General features: G+C 51.6%; 2 protein-coding genes across 11 annotated transcripts in view; one reads left to right on the plus strand and one right to left on the minus strand.

Annotated features, from left to right (window-relative positions):
• ZDHHC7 (zDHHC palmitoyltransferase 7) overlaps positions 1-4,878 on the plus strand; it is a 65,521-nt gene extending 60,643 nt beyond the window's left edge. For both annotated transcript variants that reach the window (XM_010967848.3, XM_074370324.1), the window contains 4 exons: positions 734-830; positions 1,309-1,390; positions 2,155-2,285; positions 2,855-4,878. In XM_010967848.3, coding sequence (XP_010966150.1) covers positions 734-830; positions 1,309-1,390; positions 2,155-2,285; positions 2,855-3,031 — 487 coding nt within the window. In that variant the 3' untranslated portion in view covers positions 3,032-4,878. The remainder of the gene's footprint in view (positions 1-733; positions 831-1,308; positions 1,391-2,154; positions 2,286-2,854) is intronic.
• The window catches only part of CRISPLD2 (cysteine rich secretory protein LCCL domain containing 2), a 120,508-nt gene continuing 102,676 nt past the window's right edge, over positions 47-17,878 (minus strand). For 4 of the 9 annotated variants that reach the window (XM_074370319.1, XM_045505697.2, XM_045505700.2 and 1 more), the window contains 2 exons: positions 8,686-8,801; positions 47-1,414 (listed from right to left, as the gene is read on the minus strand). The gene's annotated coding sequence lies outside the window, so the exon portion shown is untranslated. Of the gene's footprint in view, positions 1,415-8,685; positions 16,167-17,878 lie in introns of all 9 variants that reach the window. The other 5 variants (XM_074370318.1, XM_074370321.1, XM_074370317.1 and 2 more) reach the window with 5 other exon arrangements.

A 17,878-nucleotide genomic window follows, 5' to 3' on the forward strand; every position in this document is an offset into this window, starting at 1 on the left:
GTGACAGCAACCCGGATCCAGGCAAGAGAACAAACAGCACTCAGAGTTGGAGAACTCACGTTTATTATGCCAGCGGGCCCAGAGGAGTTAACACTCCAAGCTCTGGACCTTGTCTGTAGGTTTACACAGGTTTTTATAGGCTGCCAGTTTACACTTTGCAACATCATATGCAAATAGGATATAACAAAAGTTGACTAATTAGGAACAAGCTTTGTAGAAATGGACAAATCAGGAAGGAGAGAAATAATCAATCAGGAGTGAGGGAAATGGACCAATCAGGAGTGAGCTCCATGCAAATAAAGTACTACAAATGGGCCAATCAGAAGTTAGCTCAGGGAACCAATAGAATTTTAGGGGTAGGTTCCATTTTCCTAGACGTAAGCCGTTTCAGAGGCAAAGAGTGAGATAAAGCTGCTGGGCCAGGGAACCGGATGGTGCTGGCAGGAGAGTAGTGGCCCTGCCTGGGGGGTCCTGCTGGTCTTCTTTAGGGGGGTTCCCACCTCAGCCCCTCCCCCCAGGGACCCCTTCCCAAGGACCTCTTCCCCCAGGGACCCTTTCCCCAAGGACCCCTTCCCCAGGGATCCCTTCCCCAGGGCAGCCCGAGTGCCCATCACTGCAGGGGCCCATTCCCCAGGGCAGGAGGCCCTATGGGTGGCTTCTCACCAGTGCTGTGTTCATTGGGTAGTGTTTCCTCAGAATGAGGGATACTGAAAATCTGACTCCTCCTTTCCAGTATCTGCAAAAGATGTATTCGGAAAATGGATCATCACTGCCCATGGGTGAACAATTGTGTAGGAGAGAAGAATCAGAGATTTTTTGTGCTCTTTACCGTGAGTAGAAATATTTGTGTAGTGGCTTACACTGAGTTTCAGTTCTTTAACTAGAATCTTGCCTGGAGCAGGTCAGTTTATTCTAACATCAGACCAGTCTCTCTCCAGCTGCTTCTCTGAGATTCAAATTCTGCCCTTGGTAGGAAGTCATCCAACAGATAAGTTTATGTTGCCTGTGTTATTTTAGGTGCTTTACAGTGGTTTAATTCTCTCAGAATCCTTGAATCCCAGTTGTTAACAGGATCTTGCCCAAGTGTTAGAACAATTTCCCTACTGCATATTTTCCTTCGAGATTATTTTACTTGGTCCGGTATGACCCCAGAGAGGCAGGTGGCAGGTGTAGACCGCTGCTGCTGCTTCCTCCCCCTACTCATTTTCACTGACAAACAAAATCGAGGAGTAAGCGTACAGTTAAGCGGCCTTTGCTCCCAGAAAGACGTCTGTGCCTGGCGGTTGCTGATGGGTGTCTCCCCTTCAGATGTACGTCGCGCTGTGCTCGGTGCACGCTCTCGCCCTCTGCGGACTCCAGTTCATCTCCTGTGTCCGAGGGCAGTGGACAGGTAAGCGCAGACTTGGTGGCCCTCCTGCGTGGGGAGATGGGACAACCTTTAAAGGAAGAATTGACTTTCCCATTTTGAAGGAAATCCTCACAATTATTTTAGGAATTAATTTTTTTAAGAAAAGAATATAGGTAAGTTTTCACACTGCCATTTTGTTAGTGTGATGAAGCCATATATAAACCGTCTTCCTTAGTCAGTTAATTGTTTCTGCTGAATTCTGTTTGTATTTTGCAGATTTTTGAGACTAGGTGAAAATTAGTACTGTTCCCGGCAAACCGTGTGTGTGTTTCCTGGTTAGCCAGCTAGGTGTTGTTGACCAAGTGTGAGTGTCCACGCATGTCGTGCAGGTCGGCGTGAGCTGTCCAGCCCTGGAGACGCGGACGAGACAGACTTGTGTGTATCCCCCATGTGAGGATGGCTCACAAGTGTAGGGACGTGCGCTCTCATCTTTTCTGGCTTTAGTTGCATTTTAATAAGCAGTTTAACACAGAGATATAGTCTTAATAGAGATCTGAGGTAATACAGAATCTTTCAAAACCGCTGACCAGGGAAGGGTGGTATGAATTTTCACCTGGAAGAGCAGCCCCCTATCCCTTGGTGGACAGTGGATGTACCTGTTTACAAAACAAGCACGTTCCTCCAAGGACGCCGGCCTGAAGGCAGGACCGGTGAGGCCCTGCTGTGAGCCAGACACCCTGCACCTGTGGTTTGGGGGATCCATCACACTCTGACGTTGGTCACAGCCGCCCTTCTCTTCTTCACAGAATGCAGTGATTTCTCACCTCCGGTAACTGTAATCCTGTTGATCTTCCTGTGCCTTGAGGGTCTTCTGTTTTTCACTTTCACCGCAGTTATGTTTGGCACCCAGATCCACTCAATATGCAATGACGAAACGGTATGCTCCATTCTCTGCCGTGTTTGCTTACTGTCGGGTGACAGCGCGAGTCGGTGGGAAGCCCTGCTGTCACCAGTGGGTTCCATTAACCAGGAGCTTCGCCGCACCGTGCATAGCCCACGCTTCGACCCCACCGTGCATAGTCCCTGTGATTTGAGTCAGCAGAGCCAGGCCAGTGGACCTGGGCCAATCCCAGTTTCTCAGAGATCCAGCCCCCTGGCAGCAGAGTGTGTCACATGCACTTCATGCCTTCAAAGTATTGGTCCAGAGCAAGCACTTGATATTTGTAATGTGTGAAAAAGGTCAGTGTCCTGGCCTGGGGGACCCATTCCCTCCTGCAGCACCGTGGTGGCCTGGGCCATCCACCCAGCTGGTGGCCACTGCCAGGCTGGGTCTGACACTGGTCTGGCCACTGGCTGCAGCCTGGCTGTGCTCAGGGAGGCCACAGGGCCGGTGCCAGAGGAGAGCTCGGGCTGGCTCCCAGGTGCAGTGGGACGCTCACATTGGGTGGCAGGCACATCCCCTGTTGTAACTGCTCGCCGCCCACTTGCTCTTCTCTCTGCTTCCAGGAAATCGAGAGGCTGAAGAGTGAGAAGCCAACGTGGGAGCGGAGGCTGCGCTGGGAGGGCATGAAGTCCGTCTTCGGGGGGCCCCCCTCGCTGCTCTGGATGAACCCCTTTGTCGGCTTCCAATTTAGGCGACTGCAGATGAGACCCCGGAAAGGGGGCCCTGAGTTCTCAGTGTGAGGCCCTCTCATCGTGCTGGAACTTGTTAAAGGACTTTCAACTATTTATTTGGGATCAGAAAGGGTATCAACAGCTCATCTGTGACCAAAAGGGCAAGTGGAACCTACAAGAGTCAGTTGCTTGCAGCAAGCAGAGTTCTCCATATTTATGGTCACAGATGGCAGATTTCCCCAGCACGCAGCCTGGCGATGCTCTGATCAGCGTCACTGTCCAGTAGTGAAGGTGTGTGGCCACACGAAGAAGCCAAATGTCATTCTCTTCCTGCACAGTTGGGAGTTTGGTTACCATCCTTTGCATTTTCTGAGAATTTGTGGGGGGTGTTACCTGGGTTGTTAAAATCCTGTGTGCTGAGCTGCTTTCCTCAATCATGAAAACAAGTCAATCCAGTGAACAGGATTCTGAGGCTGCTGGTTTCAGGGAGCTCCCATTGAACCTGTGACTCATGAGCGACCCCTCGATCAAGAAGGGGCCTTGATGCCAGAGCACATGGCCCCGCTGCCCCAACACTTTGCACTGAGCCCGGGGGGCTCCAGGTGCGCTCCCCGAGGCGGCGGTCCCTGACCCTGTGCGTCTGTGTGTGTGCGTGCACGTGTTTTAAAGCAGGCGGTGCTGTTTGGGCCATGTGACATGTCATGGCCGTGTGTAGCACACAAGCTGTTTTTTAGGGACTGACGTTTCAGGGAAGGGGGAGTGCTGCGGGGTCCTCCTCCCATGGGGTTTACTCTGAATGTATTGCATACTGGAGAATATCTCGATCCAAAGAACAATCATTCCTGTGTGGTCCTCTGTTGCCCTCCTGTTTTCATTTTATTTTAAGACTCTTGAGTGCGTGAGGGGGCTTTGGAACTGACTTGTTCCAGCCCAGTTAGTTAGCAGTGGCTCAGCGGCCCCTGGGGGAGAGAGGTACGGCATCTGCAGTGGCTGGTTCCCCCACAGCTTGATGCGTGTGCAGCGGGCGGGTGTGGGAGGGCAGGCAGGGCAGCCACGCAGCAGGAGCAGGGGTGGCCTCGGGGCAGCCCTGCGGAGGAGAGGGGCCCACAGGCAGGAGCCCCTGGGCCCATGTGCCTCGCTTGCAGACAGTATTCAGGATGGCAACAGCTTATTTGATTTTTCATCTTTCTCATTTTTTGGGTATCGTTTATGTTTGTTTCTCTACCCACATCATAAGTCATCAAATAGGACCCTTGGTGCAGAGCTTAAAATTATGCCAGAAAGCAAACAGCTCCCCTCCTCGGGGACTCGCCTTAAACTTGCCTGGTTTGTACACGTGTTTTGCAGGACTCACGAGGAACCATCTCTGACAGGGTCTGGGGCTCCCCGGAGCCCGCCTCCCGTGCCGAGAAGGGTGGGTGTGTCCCTCCTGGTCTCCACGCCTTTCTGCTCATCTGTGAGCCGTTTTACTTTTCTTTTGAATGAACCCTTCCCTATCCTAATCAGGGCTTCTACCGCTGCTGACGCAGAACCACAGAGGGACCTGCTTGAGGACAGTCGGAACCAAGTAGCTCAGCTCGGGGTGGTTGTGAGATGGACTCAGTCACTGCGGAGACGTGAGCATCAGGGGCGGGGCTGAGTCGCAGCCAGAGGACAGAACAGGAGAACAGGAGATGGAGGAGTTTCCGGAGATCGTTCTGCATATTCATTTGCACATCTGTCATCCGGGGTGGACACGTGTCTGGCTTCAATGTGAGGCTTTTAATCTGTATATCCTGTTTATCAATAAAACAATTATCGAAGTGGTTGAATCCTGTGAGACTTGGCAAGTATGTGCAAATCAAGTATACTTGACTTTTCAACCTCTTCTTTCAATGTAACTTTTGTATGAAATAAAGTCACCAATTGACAGTTCACCAGCAGTTTATTCTGTGGCCGCTCTTGGTGGGCTGTCAGTACATTTTCTGTGCTTGGCTTTGCCTCAACTCATTGACATCAGCGCCTGGGCCACCATGGTCACCCCTTTGCTCCTTCCAGACCCTTGAGTGCCCATGACAGGTGGCCCGGCCCTGACCGCCGCACCCACAAAGGTTGCCCACTCCACACTTACCGTCTTACTCTCCGTTGACCCACACTGTCTCCCTTAGCTTTACCCTAAACATTCCTCTGTTCAGTGCACTTTGAAATAACAATTTAAAAGCTGTTTCTCTTCGATCCCACATCTCGGGTGCCTAAAATTCATTCAACAAACATGTCCAGTGTTTGCATCCAAGGGACCCAGAGATGCATGGAGTGGGTGACCATCCTGTACACTGCCCTGAGAAGCACTGGCTAGCGTCATAGACACGCAGAGGCCTATGGGGTCCTGGACACAGACGTCATAGATACGCAGAGGCCTATGGGGTCCCCAGGCCCCAAGCTAGGCCCTTGGCAACCCTCAGGCTTATGTCTGGGGCCCTGTGAAATGTCGCAGTGTTGAACACTCTTCCCACTGGGATGTGGTACAGGCTCATCACAGACAAGTAGAACGTTTGCATTCAAATGGACAATAAAAAGATTACCCAACTAGAAAGGTGGCTAGATCCTGTATTCTGCTACATGTGATTTTGGTTTGGCTGCTTAAGGAGAGAAATACCCCAAAAGAAGACCATGGAGAAGACCAGGAACAGCGGGGTGCCCGGAAAATCCACGTTGATCCCAAAGGAGCCTTCTAGTGCTTTCTGGGAGAGGGTGGGCTCCCCACAGGGTCACCAGAGGATTGGGTGGAAGCCCAGGTTGCTCCTTTACACAAAGAGCCTGAGGACATGGGGTGGCAGGGTGAGGCTACGTGCAGGGGGCGCTGGTTCCAGGAGCTGTGTCATGAGCAGCTTGTGATCTTTAGAGAATGAACGGACTGGCTCCCAGGCTTGATGGGAAGCTCCAGGAAATTCTGGAAGTTTTTCTACACAGTGTGTTGGCCCAGAGAACCGTGGCCTGCTCGAGTTCTGTCACCCCTGGGGCCACTGCCTTTCCTGCCTCCCCACCACTCAGCCAGTACTTTTATACCCCATGCCCACAGTTTGTATTACGATGATCAAACCAGGTGGGCTCCTGGGGTGGACGTTTGTCACTTTACCTGGAGGTAAAACGGCCTCATGTGTGCCCTGCGTGCCATCACTAAGCCTTCCTCCACTTCACCCAGGCGGCCTGGCTGTGGGGTCCAGGTCCAGGCCTGCTGCACAACTGCCTTCCCGGTTCCTAGGTTCCACGTCTGCTGGGTTCTTCAGCTGGTGCAGTCCATTCCCTAGAGTTCCTTGAGAAGGGGTGCCTTGTACCAGTTTTTCAAGATTTCAGCCTGAAATGCTTCTGTTCTACCCTGACCTTGGATGCTTCAGCCAGTCTGTGGAGTCAGGTGCCACACTCCATGAAGTACGTTGGAGACAGCGCTGCTGCGGAGAGGATCCAAGAATTTCTGGTTCCCATTTCATGTGACTTGCCTTTTTCTTTTTTTAAAATCGCAGGAGGACTTTAATATCTTCTTTTTAATCCTTAATTCCTCAAATTTAACAATCATCTCCCGTGGTGCTATGTGCTGACGCTCGGTGATTCCGGTAAGAGTGCTGCTGCGTCTTTGGGAGCTTCATCCTCTCCAGTTTATTTTTCTCACTCTTACATGCTGCATGTTGGGCTGCCTAGACTTTCCTCTCATTTTCTCTCATTGTCTCCTCTTTGTTTTCTGGACAACATCCTGCACTTTGTCTTCTAAGTCTTCTATTGGATGTTTTAATCAGGCTATAAAGTTTTAATTTCCAAGAGCTTTTCATTGTTCCTTTGTCCTTTTTTTAAGATGATTTTTTAAGAACATATGCATGTGTAAGTGAAGAGGACAATCCTTGCTCACACGCCTGTGTCAAGATAATATGCATGTGTACACACACACACGTCTGTATAAAGTCAAAACAGTAAAGAAAAAGAGAAAAATGAGAGCATTTGGATTTGCTAAGGTGATGAGCCTTTCAGGAAAATCTCAATTTTAAAACTGTCATAAATTTGTAGAATAAACAATTAAAAAAAAAAAGTACACGGTCCGGAAAGTAGGCTATTGAGTTGAGCTGTTTACAGTCTACTCTCAAAGGACTTTTTAGATACTTATTTTGAGAACTGTTTATGGCTTAATGAGAAAAGCCTGGAAGTCGACACAGTTCATATGGGCTGAAGGAAAAAGCAGTTTGTACAATTATTTACCCAGGAAACAGTTCGCTTAGTGCAGGGTGGTCCCATCAGTGGCATCACATGGGATGAGAGTTTCATTCTGCAGAGCCAGAAACCTGGCTGCTGTGGGGATTTGGGTGTGTCAATGCAGCCCAGGGCAGCATTCATCTTGGGATGACCGTGGCTGCTTCCCCAATCCCAGGCATTCCAAAGAGAGCAGTTGCCCAGCTCTGAAGGTAGTTCCCTTAGGTTGCAGGACTGTTTTAAGCCCTGGAGGCATCATTGAATCAGCAGCGAGGCAGGTTCCCAGGGACGTCTTTGAAGGGAACATGGTCCTTTGGGTGCAGAAGCTCTGGCTTATTAAAGACACAGTGTTATCCTGACTTTACAGCCCAGCTCTGCTGCATTGTGGGCAAGACCTGCCAGCGGGCGCACCAGCTCCGACATCCTCTCCCTGGCAGGTGCCCAGCATAGGGCAGTCAAGCTCAACCTGCTATCCGGTAGTCATGCACGTGGGCACAAGGAAACAGGCTCACAGGTGACAACCAGCCCTTTGATTAGCCCTCTGACAGACAAGCTGGTGCACCACCACTTGACGGGCAGAATTTGCTTGAGTTCCCAGAAAATCTCCAAGCGCAAGGTTAAATAATAATGGTGGACACAATTTCAACATTTCCATTTCCAAAGCATCTTTTATACATGACAGGTTCATATCTTCCTCACAACCTTCAAGGCAGATAACAGTATACCCATTTTACAGACCACAACATTGAGTCTCACTGAGGTTACATGAAGCACCCAGTTTCTCACAGGCCAGGAGAAAGGAGGGATCCCACATGGCCGTTTTGTCTAGAATAGCAGCATCTTTTTCTAGTCTAGATCCTTCTCTTTTACTTTTTTAAGTACTGAATTTAAAACCAGTAAAAGTAATAAAAAAAAAAAAACTCTTCTTGAGTTAACAAAGAAGTTGAAAACAATACATTAAAGCCTTCCTTGAGGTTATTTCTGCAATATTTTCAGGTCAGGGTTTGAACTGCAAAGTATATTCTAAATGAACTCCATCCGTGTTTCCAGTCTGAATCCCATCCGACCCCCATACTTGCCTGTCAATTCCTGGTGCTGCCTCCACCTTCCTGACCCCTGGAAGCCTCTGGGGTTGCATTTAGCACGTGGGCAGGTGCAAGGCCCAACCTGGAACTCCTGGGCTCCACTCTGATATTCAAACTCTGCTTTTGAGTGTCTGGGATGCGTGTGCCCACAGCTTAACATGCCTTGGCTCAGAATATAAATGTGCTTGACCTCTTCCCCATGAGCTTTAATGCAAATCTAAGGGCAGTGGAGCGGGGTTCACAACAGAGACAAGCCCACCACTGACTCCATCACCCAGGCGACGACTGGAGAGGCTGCCTAGAGATCCATCCATAGGTGGCACGCAGTGATTGCTGTATGGCTAACGTTATTTACTTTAGCTATTTAATACCAATGACAATATGAGTAATAAAATGTGAGAAGCAGGCTGACTTCCAACTCACCTGGTCATCCAGAAGCAGCTCACAGAACTCCAGGAGGACCGGTGTCTGCTGCGTCATGGACTCAACACACATCACCGATGGTGGCTACCCACACCTTGGTCCCAGGTGGTGCAGGGCTGGGGACCAGTGTTGAAAGGAGAGGAGAAAGGGGTTGGTCCTTGCCTGGCATCTGCCTGATGTCCACCAGAGGGCACTATGGGCCAGCAAATGCACACACACTGCACACTGCTCAGGCCACAGAAAAATTCTTGCACCATAGGCTCCCAGCCAGCTGGTCCACAAGTATTTATTGAACCCTTACTATGTGCCGGCGAGGCCTCTGCCCTCAATAAGCAAAAATACAAGAAATTAAATGTATAATTATATACTATGATTCATGCTATTAAAAAAATCAGCAGCACAGAGAGGGAACATTAGAGTGCATATCACAGAGAATAAGGAATCAGGGAAGGGCTTCCCAAGAGGAGGGAAGGTCTGTGCAAAGGCCCTGGGGCAGGGAAAGGCTTGGCAGCGAGTTTTAGTCTCTTTAACATCAACTCAGAATTGGAGCTGGGTAAAAGCTGAGAATGTGGGAATTAGAAGAGCTGGTGAAGGTTACATGGCTCAGCCTACGGGGCTCAGAGAAAGTGCGCACACACATACACACAAAGGTCATCAGTGAAGTTGGGTGGAGACTCATCTGAAGCAGATTTCTTAAAGATGGGCTGGCCATCTCCCCCGAAGCATAGGAGCAAAGCAAATGGACTTGTGACTATCAGGAACTTCAAAGAATTTCCCTCGTGCATAGGTTGGGGTCCTCGGTGGGAGCAGGGGTGGCATGTGCTGTGGAAAGCAGCCCAGCGGGGTACAGGGGTGCGTATTCAAGTGGTCAGGAGGGGTTTGCACATGGCCTTTCTCTGGCCTCCGCCTGGGTGACACTCTGCCATCTGGGTACCTGGGGACAGTTGCTCACTGGATGGCCTTGCAGGCTGGCTGGCAGGCAGGGGGCCCTGCCCAGTGCCCCAGGAAGCTCAGTGACTAGGCGGCCTCCGTGGGAGAAAGAGCCAGACAGGCTACAATTCCCATCCCTGCCACCTCCCAGCTGTGTGACCTGGGCAAGCACCTGCTCTTCTCTGTGCCTCAGTTTCCCCATCTCTAAAATGACACAACAACAACAGTTCCTGCCTTGTGCAACCACTGGCAGGATCAGAAAGCAGGAACCACAAAGGGCTGACTGGGATGCTTGCTACTTAGTAGGCACTCAAGAAATGGCAGCAGTGACGGCAGGCTAGTCCAGTGATGGGCTTCGCAGCCAAGGAGGACCTCAAGCCAGACCCGAGGTGCCATGGGCAGTCAGGTTCCTCGTCTATCTCATTTGCCCTTTCTTGGCTTTTTTGGACTAACACCGAGTCCTCAGTTACAGGTGTTTTTTTTTTTTCTTTTAACCAAATAAAAACTTAACCAACTAAACAAAACCAAGTCCATTTATAACAAAGTCCCACCAGGGCAAACATTTGCAATCTCCCCAGGAAGCATTTTATCCAGGGCAGGGAGGCCTATGGAATTTTAAAAGGCTGCAACTCGTGTCTTTGAAAACCACCAGCGTCTTCGTCTTCGTGTTGGTGTGGGATGCTCTCTCCGCCGGGGGTACTTTTCCATCTGTCCTCCTTGTTCCCAGCAAAGCCCAAGGCCTGTGGGCAGCTGTCAAGGCGCTTTGGACCAAGGGTGGTGCTCTGTCCCCAGTCATCTCGGGCAGAGGCTGCAGGCTGGCAACTGCGACCTGGACCTGGCCCCCCCGGGTGCATCAAGTACCTGTTCTCAGTTGCTCAAATCAGGAGATTTCACCTAGAAATGCAGATTCACAGCTGCCCGGGCCCATTCTTCCCTGGCCAACTGCCTCGGGCCAGGGGCAGCTGTACCCGTGTGCACGGTCATCAGTACAGCATTTGAATTCTTTGCAAATAATTTATGGGGGCAACATTCATACAACATAAAACTGACCATTTTCAAGTGGACAATTAAGTGGCACTTGGGCTATTCACAGTGTTGTGCCAACCTCTGGCACAACACCACGAAGGGGTCACCAGTTGTCATCAGTGTTGTGACCACCATCTCTGGCTAGTTCCAAAGTGTTCAAGGTTCATGTGCGTTGTAGTGTGTCATGGCTGAATCACGTCCCATCACAGGTTTGTTCATATATTACAGCCATCTACCACCAAGTCACACAGCAACCCCATGGCTGGGCGGGCCTTCACCCCTGCCTCACCTGCCTGCTCTGGGCCTGTTCCCTCTTCCACTGGCCCAGCTAGCTCTCTGCAACCCCGTGGGCTACAGATTAGCAGCAAACATCCTCCCAGGAGCAGGGTCTCCACTGGGTGGCCACTGAGCAACTACTGGCCAGTCCCTGCCCTGGCCGCCCCCACGTGCACTCACACACACCTATGCACATGCGTGTGTCTGCAGTGTAACAGCCCCATTATGCAGTTTGGCACTTTGCTGGGCTTCTCTTAACAATGAATCTTGAAGGTCGTTCCATGTCCGCACAGAGGGAGTGCCAGCTTCCCCTGTTCTTGCCTGCATACTATTCCACCGCCTGGCTCTGCAGTACCTAGTGGCGTAAGGCCCCTTGGCTCTGACCCCCACATGAGGCCAGCCCTGCCAGCACCCCTGTACTCAGCCTGGCCATGCCCCGGCCCTGTGCCAGCCTGAGAAGGAGGTCTGAGATGTCCTCTCTGCTCTCCTGGTCTCACACCTCCCAAGGCCAACACCTCATGTGCTCTTGTTTTTCCAACACCTGATGCAGCATTTCTACGCTATACATGTGGCTTAGATGCTTATTAATCACAAGAGTGAAAAAAATGAATGCCTACTTTTTGCTCACTGTTTAAGGCCTGGTTCAGACACCACCTCCTCCAGGCAGCCCTCCCTGGTTACCCTAGGTGGTGTTAGGCCCCTTACTCTCATCGCAGCACTTCTGCCCTCTTAGGGTGACTGTCAGTGGCCTCCCCACCAGCTACTATACCTCCTGGTGTTGCCAGGAGCTGGCAGGACACCCAGCAGAGTGGTGAATGGACAGCCAGGGAGCGCCGGGCACATGAAGAGGGGATAGACAGAGGCCAGCATCACCCGCATCGTCATTGACACCACATCTAAAGCACACCTGACGGGTTCAGGTTCCTCTGAGCCCCACGAGGTGAGGATGTGGGTGGAATCACATCTACTTTACCAATGAGGGAGCTGAGGCTCTGAGAGATTCAGCATCTTCCCAGAGGACACACAGTCCTAAGTCAGGGGGAGAGGTGGCTGACTCCAGCCTGACCCCAAGGCTCCAGCTCTTCTCCACTGCAGGCTTGCTCCCACCCTCCCATCAGAGCTGGAGGGGGACACACAAAAACAGAGCGTGCATGGATCTTAGGGAGCAGGATGAGGTGCAGGGCCAGGAGGCTGGGGTGGGGGCAGAACGGTGGGAGGAATCTCTCATGACCCCAGCAGGGAGGGTGAGGATGCGTGGCAGAAGGAGACGGGACCCTGGGGGGAGTTCTATTTGAACACACACTTTGTAAGCACCAGGGCCCTTTGGCAATGGGAGGAAAGAGGCTGGAGAAAAGAGCCACTCACTGGAGATGACCCCCCCACCAGCCCCTGCCCAGAGTGCACCTGCCCCCACCTCCCACACCCACCCCTCCCAAGGCTGGGGGCCGCCATGCTGGGCTGGCCACAAAGCTTGGGTTAGGATGTGCCCTCTCTCACCTCTCTATTGGGAGAATGGGAGGGAGAAAAGAACACATTCCTAAAGGGAAAGCTCTCAAGATGTTAAAAAGCTTCAGTGAAAGGACGAGAGATGAAAGCTGGGGGAGCCAGGGCAGTGAGGTGCACACACGAACACATTTCCATAAGGGGTCCCCACCAGTTGGCAACTATTTGGTCTTTGTCCCCTGGGCGCCCTCCTCCCCTGCTTTGTGATCAGCTGCCCGTCTTTCCCAGACTGGATCTGTGCTGGAGGCAGTGCTGGGGAGAAGGGAACAGGAAACAGGACCTACACAGACAGGGAACAGAGATTAGGAGCCTCCCCGTCATCTTGGAGGATCTAGATTCTACACAAGGTGATGAGATGACAAGCAAAACCAGCGAGAGGAAGCTCATTTCCACGATAAAAGCAAAGTGGAGGGGGAGGGGCAAACGTGAGAGCTGGGGGTGGAGGGAGGTCTGGGGTGGACCAGTGGGGGGTTCTGGCATCACCAAGGGGCACATGCAAGGGAAGCAGGGAGGAGACGAAGCAGGCTTTTGAGAAATGTAACTGTGGATGAAGGAGTGGATTCCTTTTGAAATACAAGTGAAAATCCAAATTCCATCCTAACCCTTTTTAGGTAACTACACTTCTCTGCGACGGTCTCTGGACCAGGCCACCTGGAACCCTGGCTCATATTAGGGTTCCATCGGCAAAGCCTGTATCACAATGAGGAAGTGACTTAATCCTCATCAAACTCAGAAAGGTTGGGGCTGTCGTTATCCCACATCAAAAATAAGGCAACTGAGGCACGCACAGGTCAAGTTGAGTTGCCCCAGGTCACAGAGCTAGAAAGGGGCCAAGTCAGGACAAACCCCGGGTTTTCCTGACTCCAAATTTCAACCTCTTTTCTCTCTCCAGCTCTGCCCTTGGGGGAGGATCCTATGACACTGAATCGTCTCTTTTTCAGGGTTTCATCTTTCGAGCCAAATCTGAGTGAGGTTTGCTGTTTCCTCTGAAAAATCTGGCCTGACCTCAGGGCACCGCTGCCCAGTTACTGGCAAGAGTCCCCTATTGGCAGTGACCGGCTAGCAGGCAGGCTGCTCTGGGCATGACTCGGTGGAAACTCAGATAACTCAATAAAAGCTCTTATTTACCTTTGTGGTCAAAACACACAGGACAGTTTATAGATGTTGAATAGGATAATAGCCAGTGTTGGCATTGATGGGAGAATGGGCACCACGGGTCTGTGTTAGGAGAAGTTTAAATCTGTACCACCCTCTGGAGAGCTGTTTGGCGCTATGAATCACAGGTCTTAAAAATGCAAAGCCTTTGACCTAGCAAGTCCACTTCTAGGAACACAGCCCGAAGAAACAGTCCTGTGCACGGCACTGTTCTCACTCCCACCCTGACTGGCCTCAGACTGAGGCTCCTGGGGGCCAGTGCAGCTCACGTCCAGCAGATTACCCGGAGTATTTGTTCTTCCCGGACTTATTTTGCTTCCCTCAAAATGCAAGGGCATTTTGCCTATATTTTATTATTTTATAAATACACTTTTTGAGGGGAGATAACTAAGCTTTTTTATTTTTTTTAAATGGAGGTACTGGGATTGAACCTAGGACCCTGCGCATGTTAAGCATGCTCTCTACCACTGAGCTACACCCTCCCCCCTTGACTATATTTTAAAAGAGCATATAATTATGCATATAAATGTCTATTTATTTCATGGCTTGGCTTCCAATTCCAAAAGCAACAGAACTTTCAGTCTGGAGAGGATGTCAGGGATTTTCTAGCCCAAGATTTCTCAACGTGTGTCCCCTAGCAGGTTAAAGGGTCGGTGTGGACGGTCATGTGCATGATCAGATAAGCACGGGAAAATGGAACCCACGCTTCCCTGCAGGACTTCTCAGAGCCTTTGTCAGATGATGGGCATTGCTACCTCCACAAGGCAGAGAGCGCGTGGTATTAGTCTCCTGTGGCTGCTGTAACAACTGGCCACACACTAGGTAGCATAAAATAACACACATTTACTCCCTCACGGTCCTGGAGGCCTGAAGTCCAAAATCAAGGTGTCGGCAGGGACATGCTCCATCTGAGGGCTCCTGGGGAAGATCCTTCCTTGGCTCTTCCAGCCTCTGACAATGGCCTCAGATGCTCCTTGGCTCGTGACTGCATCCCTCCTGCCTCTGCCTCCGTCTTCACACTGTGTCTGTGTTTCATAAGCCTTAATTCTCCTCTTCTTATGAGGACACCGATCATTAGATTAGGGCCCACCCTCCTGTAGTCTGACCTCATTTTAACTTGATTACATCTGCAAAGACCCGACTTCCAATAAGGTCATGCTTACAGGTCCAGGCAGGTGTGAATTTGGGGGGCACAAAATTCACCCCAGGATTGATGGAAAGACCTTGGAGGCTTCTGAGTGGGGGAGGCACGGGAGCTGACCGATGTCAGATTTTCTCAGGATCCCTCAGTCAGCTGCTTTGGGACAGACTGTAGGGGTGAGGGGGGCTCATGGGGAGAGCAGCGGGGGACCGCTACATGGTCCAGGTGAGAGCAGCTGGTGGAAAAGGCAGAGGCGGTGGAGGTGAAGAGGTTGGCCTCAGGCTGCATCTTGAAGGAGGAGCATTAGGTGACTCCGTGTTTGGATGTGAGACGTCAGAAGACAAGGCCTCAAGGATGGCCACCAGGTTTTCAGTCTTAGACGCTGGGGTAGCAGAGGGGCCCTCAGTGCAAGGAAGCCACTAGTTACAGACACAGTTCTGGGCAGAGGGAGGTGGATTAGCATGAGGGATGGTCCTCAGGTGTAGCTTGGACTTAAACGCAGAGCCGACACCCCACGCCGCAGCTCTTGTTTCCAAAAGAAAGTTCACCAAGATCTGTGTACACTGGCCACCCCTCCTGCCAGTCATCTCCCGACACTCCTGCCCCAGGGACCCGACACCCCATTCACACCCCACTTTCAGTCTCCCACTGCCTCCCTGTCAACATGGGACGCTGCCACTCTTGGAGCCTCAGTGTCCTCTTCTGAAATATGGCTTCCAGGGCTCAAAGGTGGTCCTGCTGTGGGTGCCCTCCCGGGCCCTGCGGCTCTGTGGAAGCAGGACCCAGCCCACATACACCATCCCCACAGGGCCTTCCCGGCAGCTGGGGTGTGCCTGGGGTATTCTAGGGAGGGGCGGGCTGGCCCTTCCAGGAGGCGGTGTCACCGTGGGCGCTGCCAGCAGACAACAGGGTCTGCACAGTGCAGAGTGGTCCCTCGGGTGGTTTTCCGTGGCTGCGCGGCTCGGGCTGGGCTGACCAGTTGGGTTCAGCGCATCCTGCGGGCACAGCCTCAGGCCTGGAACCCGTTTCTGTTCCGTTGGGGCTGCGGGCAGTTTATGCTCATGAAAAAGAGTCGCGCTGCCCAGGTTGAAGTCACTTGCCAGCCCGCCACCCCGCAGTGTCAATTCTCAAGCTCGCCACATAGCAGGTTACGGAGCCACAGTCAACTGTCCTAATTTGAGCTCCGAAATGTCTGTGGACCTCTCCCTTTTGCCGGGAATTTAAAGGACTTGGTCCAACCTCTGGGCAAAAAGGAGGCTGTCCTACATTCCAGGCAACCGCCTGGTCTGGGCAGCAGGAGACGTGGGTGTGAACTGCTGAGGAATTTCTCAGGCCAGGTGTCAGGGTCTCAGAGGCTCAGTTTTCCCATCTGTGAAATGGGATATCTCTCCCACGTGTTCCCAGCGCTGGGGTGGCTCAATGGCTTTCGGGCTTTGCTCTGTGGAGAACCCTGGATGAGGGTAGGAGGGAGGGGACTCTGAGCGCTGCTTGCTCTCTTCCATCCCTTCCTGCCTCAGCCAGAACAGCTCTGGTTGGTCTTCCAAGTAAACATTCACTTGAAAATATTCCTTGAAATAAGAGATGTGCAAAACCCACTGCCCAGCAGTTCAGGATCTCATGGCTCTGATGTCCAGTTCAGGGCCTCTTGGGCTGTGTCAGAGGCAGGAGGGCAGAGGGAGCTGGGGCACAGCTGGGGCCTGGCTCTGTCCACCTTCCTTTCCAGCCCTTGGGGAGCTGTGCTCCTCTTTTATCAGTCACGTGATGCTGGGTGAGCTGCCAATCACAGGGCCCCACCCCTGAGTGAACAAGTGATCCAGGCCCAGCCAATCACAGAACACCTGCCCTCTGGCCACAGTGATAGTGCCAAGGCACAGCCATGTGACTAAGGCTGGCCAATCAGGGTCCTTCCCTGGAACATCTATATTCTGAAACAGGAAGAGAGATGTTCTTCCTTTTCTTTTTTCATCAAGCTAGAGGACCTAAGCCTGAGGCTATGAGCACCATGTTTCCCACTGCTGGGAGAAAACCTGTTTAAGAGAAAATGAGGTCCCCACAGAAACCCCAAGATGGGGATAGACAGAGACAGAGTGAGATCTCATGGCACTGAAGTTCCTGGTTACAGCCTTCATGGCTCCCAGAGTGGCCTTTGGCTGGAAGCCTCTTCTGGCTGGAGTTTCTGTCACTGACAAACACAGCATTCTGGCCTGACCCAAGACCAACGGGAAAGGTCGGGAAAGCTCACTTGGCAGTAAAGCTCCCAGATGGATCTTTAAGCTCTGGAGTGTAAGTGTAAGTACAAACTTTGCTTTTTATTTACTTATTTATTTAGTGGTGTCCTTCCCCTAAGAAACTAAACACAGTTTGCAGCACTCAGACAGCACTGGAGACTGGCTCAAGGGGTGGAGGAAGGGGAGGCAGGAGCAACAGGCGCAGGCTGAGCCCATTTATGTGGGACGTGACCGTCGGCACCAGCTGTGCTCCAACCCTCCTGATGGTGAGCAGACTCTAAGAGTTTAAGTGCCCCCTCAAAATCACACACAGGGCATGGGAAGTAGGCCCTGACCCAGAACCAGCTCTTTTAACTCCAGAGCCCATGTCCCCAGACTTCTGAATTTCACAGAAATTCAGAAAAAAATCGTTTGAGAACCTACAAAGGATCAGTAAAGTTCCATGTCCATCTCTCAGCAACATCCCTTCAGAGAAAGACAGTTTTAATCCCCAACAATAAAGGAAAGACATAAACTGCAAGTAAAGGCCAGTCACTGCATTTGGATATGTTCAGTCTGATTTTCTCATGTTTCCTCCAAGCGTTGACTACTGGGAAATGGGTGACAGCAGGCAGTGGGTGTGTGGGTGTCCTGGGGCCACCGTAACGAAGTGCCACAAACTAGGGGATCTTAAAACAGCAGAAATGTATAGTTCTGGAGGCCAGGAGTCTAAAATCAAGGAGTGGGCAGGGCCGAGCTCGCTCTCTGAAGGCTCCAGGGGAGGGCCCTTCCTCGCCTCCTCCATCTCCTGGTGTTACCGGCAATCTTTGTACTTTCAGGGCTTGTGTACGTGTCACTCCAATCTCTGCCTCCACTGTCACCTCTCCTTCTCCCCTGTGTGTCTGTATAAATTCCTCTCTTATAAGGGCACCAGGCATTAGATTAGGGCCACCCT

The sequence above is a fragment of the Camelus bactrianus genome, chromosome 9, assembly GCF_048773025.1.
Source record: "Camelus bactrianus isolate YW-2024 breed Bactrian camel chromosome 9, ASM4877302v1, whole genome shotgun sequence".
NCBI lineage: Eukaryota > Metazoa > Chordata > Mammalia > Artiodactyla > Camelidae > Camelus > Camelus bactrianus.